Source organism: Panthera uncia, chromosome E1, assembly GCF_023721935.1.
Source record: "Panthera uncia isolate 11264 chromosome E1, Puncia_PCG_1.0, whole genome shotgun sequence".
Taxonomy (NCBI): Eukaryota; Metazoa; Chordata; class Mammalia; order Carnivora; family Felidae; genus Panthera; species Panthera uncia.
Genome location: NC_064814.1, coordinates 58,281,761 through 58,284,165, shown reverse-complemented (window position 1 = coordinate 58,284,165; position 2,405 = coordinate 58,281,761). Strand labels below are relative to the sequence as shown.

The 2,405-nt window shown below is 64.8% G+C and overlaps 1 protein-coding gene across 1 annotated transcript in view; it reads left to right on the top strand.

The window, feature by feature from the left end:
- The first annotated feature begins 493 nt into the window (after positions 1-493).
- The window catches only part of LOC125926187 (serine protease 29-like), a 7,329-nt gene continuing 5,417 nt past the window's right edge, over positions 494-2,405 (top strand). The window contains exons 1-4 of the mRNA XM_049635380.1: positions 494-554; positions 713-893; positions 1,023-1,288; positions 2,265-2,402. Of these exons, the coding sequence (XP_049491337.1) occupies positions 494-554; positions 713-893; positions 1,023-1,288; positions 2,265-2,402 (646 nt within the window). The remainder of the gene's footprint in view (positions 555-712; positions 894-1,022; positions 1,289-2,264; positions 2,403-2,405) is intronic.

Below are 2,405 nucleotides of genomic sequence, written 5' to 3'. Positions count from 1 at the left end.
GGACTGGCCACCAGCATGGCCGAGCCTGGGCCACGGCCACGTCCACCTGGACACGGGGCACGAGGGCTGATGGCCCTGTGCCTCGGGGGGCGTCGTGGGGTCTGGGCCTCCGCGCCGGAAAAGCCCCCTAGTCTGACACCTAAAAATGTCACCAGACTCGTGCAACGGCCCGGTTGAGACGTGCAGGCATGGCATTCGCCCAGTTGGTCTCTCCCAGGAGCTGCGCAGGCCCAGCGGGGGGGGGGGATGCAGGGGGCGAGAGGTGGGGATGGGGCCCCGCCTACCACCTGAGGTGGTGGGGTGTGTCTGACCAGACCCCACCCACTTCCTTCCAAAGGAAGATAAAGGGACTCCCAGGGAGGGCTGGGGAGGAGGGCTTTGCGACCATCCATCCAGGTGAGGAGGCTGAGGTCGGACACTCCGGGCTGGCTTTCCAGACCCTGGGGGCTGGCCCTGGTCATCTCACGCGGGCCCTCCCCTCCTTCCCCTGCAGATGCTGTGGCTGCTGTTCCTGTCCCTCCCCTGCCTGGGGGCCTCTGTGCCCGAAATCCCAGGTGAGTCCTAACCCGGCACAGTGCCCTCCCCGCCCCGGCCCCCAGCCCTGCGCCCCAGCCCGCCAACCCTCTGACCTATGTGAAGACGGCCCAGAAGTCACCTGGGGTCTGTGGGACCACGCAGCCGCATCCCCGACCCCTGCCCATTGTTCCCCCAGCGCCTGCCCCCGAGAGGGAGTTGGTGGGCATCGTGGGGGGTCACAGTGCCCCCCAGGGGAAGTGGCCGTGGCAGGTCAGCCTGAGAGTCTATGTTTACCGCTGGGCCTCCTGGGTGCACATCTGCGGGGGCTCCCTCGTCCACCCCCAGTGGGTGCTGACCGCAGCCCACTGCATCGACCGGTGAGTCCCGCTGCGGGCCCAACTCCCCCACACTGGATGGGGGGTGGGGGAAGGGGGCCGACGCAGAGACTGGGGCTCCCTCGGGGTCATGCCCCTGACCAAGCGGGGCCTGGGGTCCGCCTCCCCCAGGAAAGACGCCGACCCGTCAGCCTACCGGATCCACGCCGGCAACGTGTATCTGTACGGGGGCAGGACGCTGTTGAATGTGAGCCGCGTCATCGTCCACCCCGACTACATCACTGCCTTTCTGGGGTTTGACCTGGCCCTGCTGAAGCTGGCCACCCCCGTGAGAATGTCCAGCAGGACTCGGCCGGTCACCCTGCCCCTGCAGAGCCTGGATTTCAGCCCAGAGGACGAGTGTTGGCTGACAGGCTGGGGCAGGGGCTTCTACTTCGGTGAGAATGCCTGGGGGGAGGGGAGCCGGCAAGTTCCAGATCTTTCCTGCCGTCTGGGTCTGGGTTGGGCTGCGGGTGGGGGGGAAGGTTCAGGAGTCAGGAATACACGGGGAAGAAGGAAACTCCCTTTCCAGCCACCTGTCTCCCAGGTGCGGGTGGGCATGTGGCCACGTGGGCCCTGTGACTTTGGTTTTGTGTGAAGGAACCGGGCCTGACGGGTCAAAGAATCTGCCGGATGCAACAGTGAGCCCAGGGCGCCCGGACCCAAACCTGCTCCTCTCAGACTCCCGTGGTTTTCAGACAGCGGAATGACGTTGGAGGTGTGGGTCCGCGATAACGAAGGACCCGGGTGCCTGGCGTATTGGTGTCCCGGGGCCACTGTATAAAGGACCGCACACAGGGGGACTTCAAATGACAGAAATTTATTCTCTCACAGTCTGGGGGCCAGAGTCCAAAATGGAACTGTTGGCAGGGATGGTTCCTTCCAGAAGCCTTAGCAGGGGAGCCCTCCTTGCCTCCCCCTGCTTCCGGCTCATCCTCAGCTGTGCCCACCCCCCTCTGGTCTCTTCACCCGCCTTCTCTGAGGCTCAAATCCCCCTGCCTGTCCTTGCGTGGGGACGCCAGCCACTGGACTTAGGGCCCACCCTGCATCCAGTGCGACCTCATTTCCGCTTGATTACGTCCGCAAAGACTATTCCCACGTAAGGTCAAATTCTGAAGGTCGGGGTGCGCGTGAGTTTTTGGGGGACACTCTTCAACCTACTGTGTGTTTATGGAATCTGAGCCCATTCGTGACAGCGGGAGGAGTCGGCAGAAGTGGCCCGGGCCCACAGTCTGGGGCTCCTCTCTGCGTCCAGCCCTGGAGGTGTGGGCAGCGCCGACTGGTCTGTGGCAATGACGGGGAGGGTGGGGGGTGGGGGAAGAGGGGACAGCCGCCTCCGCGCCTCCATTTCCCGACTCCTCCTTTCCACCCCAGAGCCGCTGAGCCCCCCCTACCGCCTGCAGCAGGTGCAAATCCCACTGGAAGAGGAGGGGGCCTGTGAGCAAGGTTACCGGAGGTTCCTGCACACCAGAGCCAATGGCAAGGTCATCCCGGAGGACATGCTGTGTGCCGGCA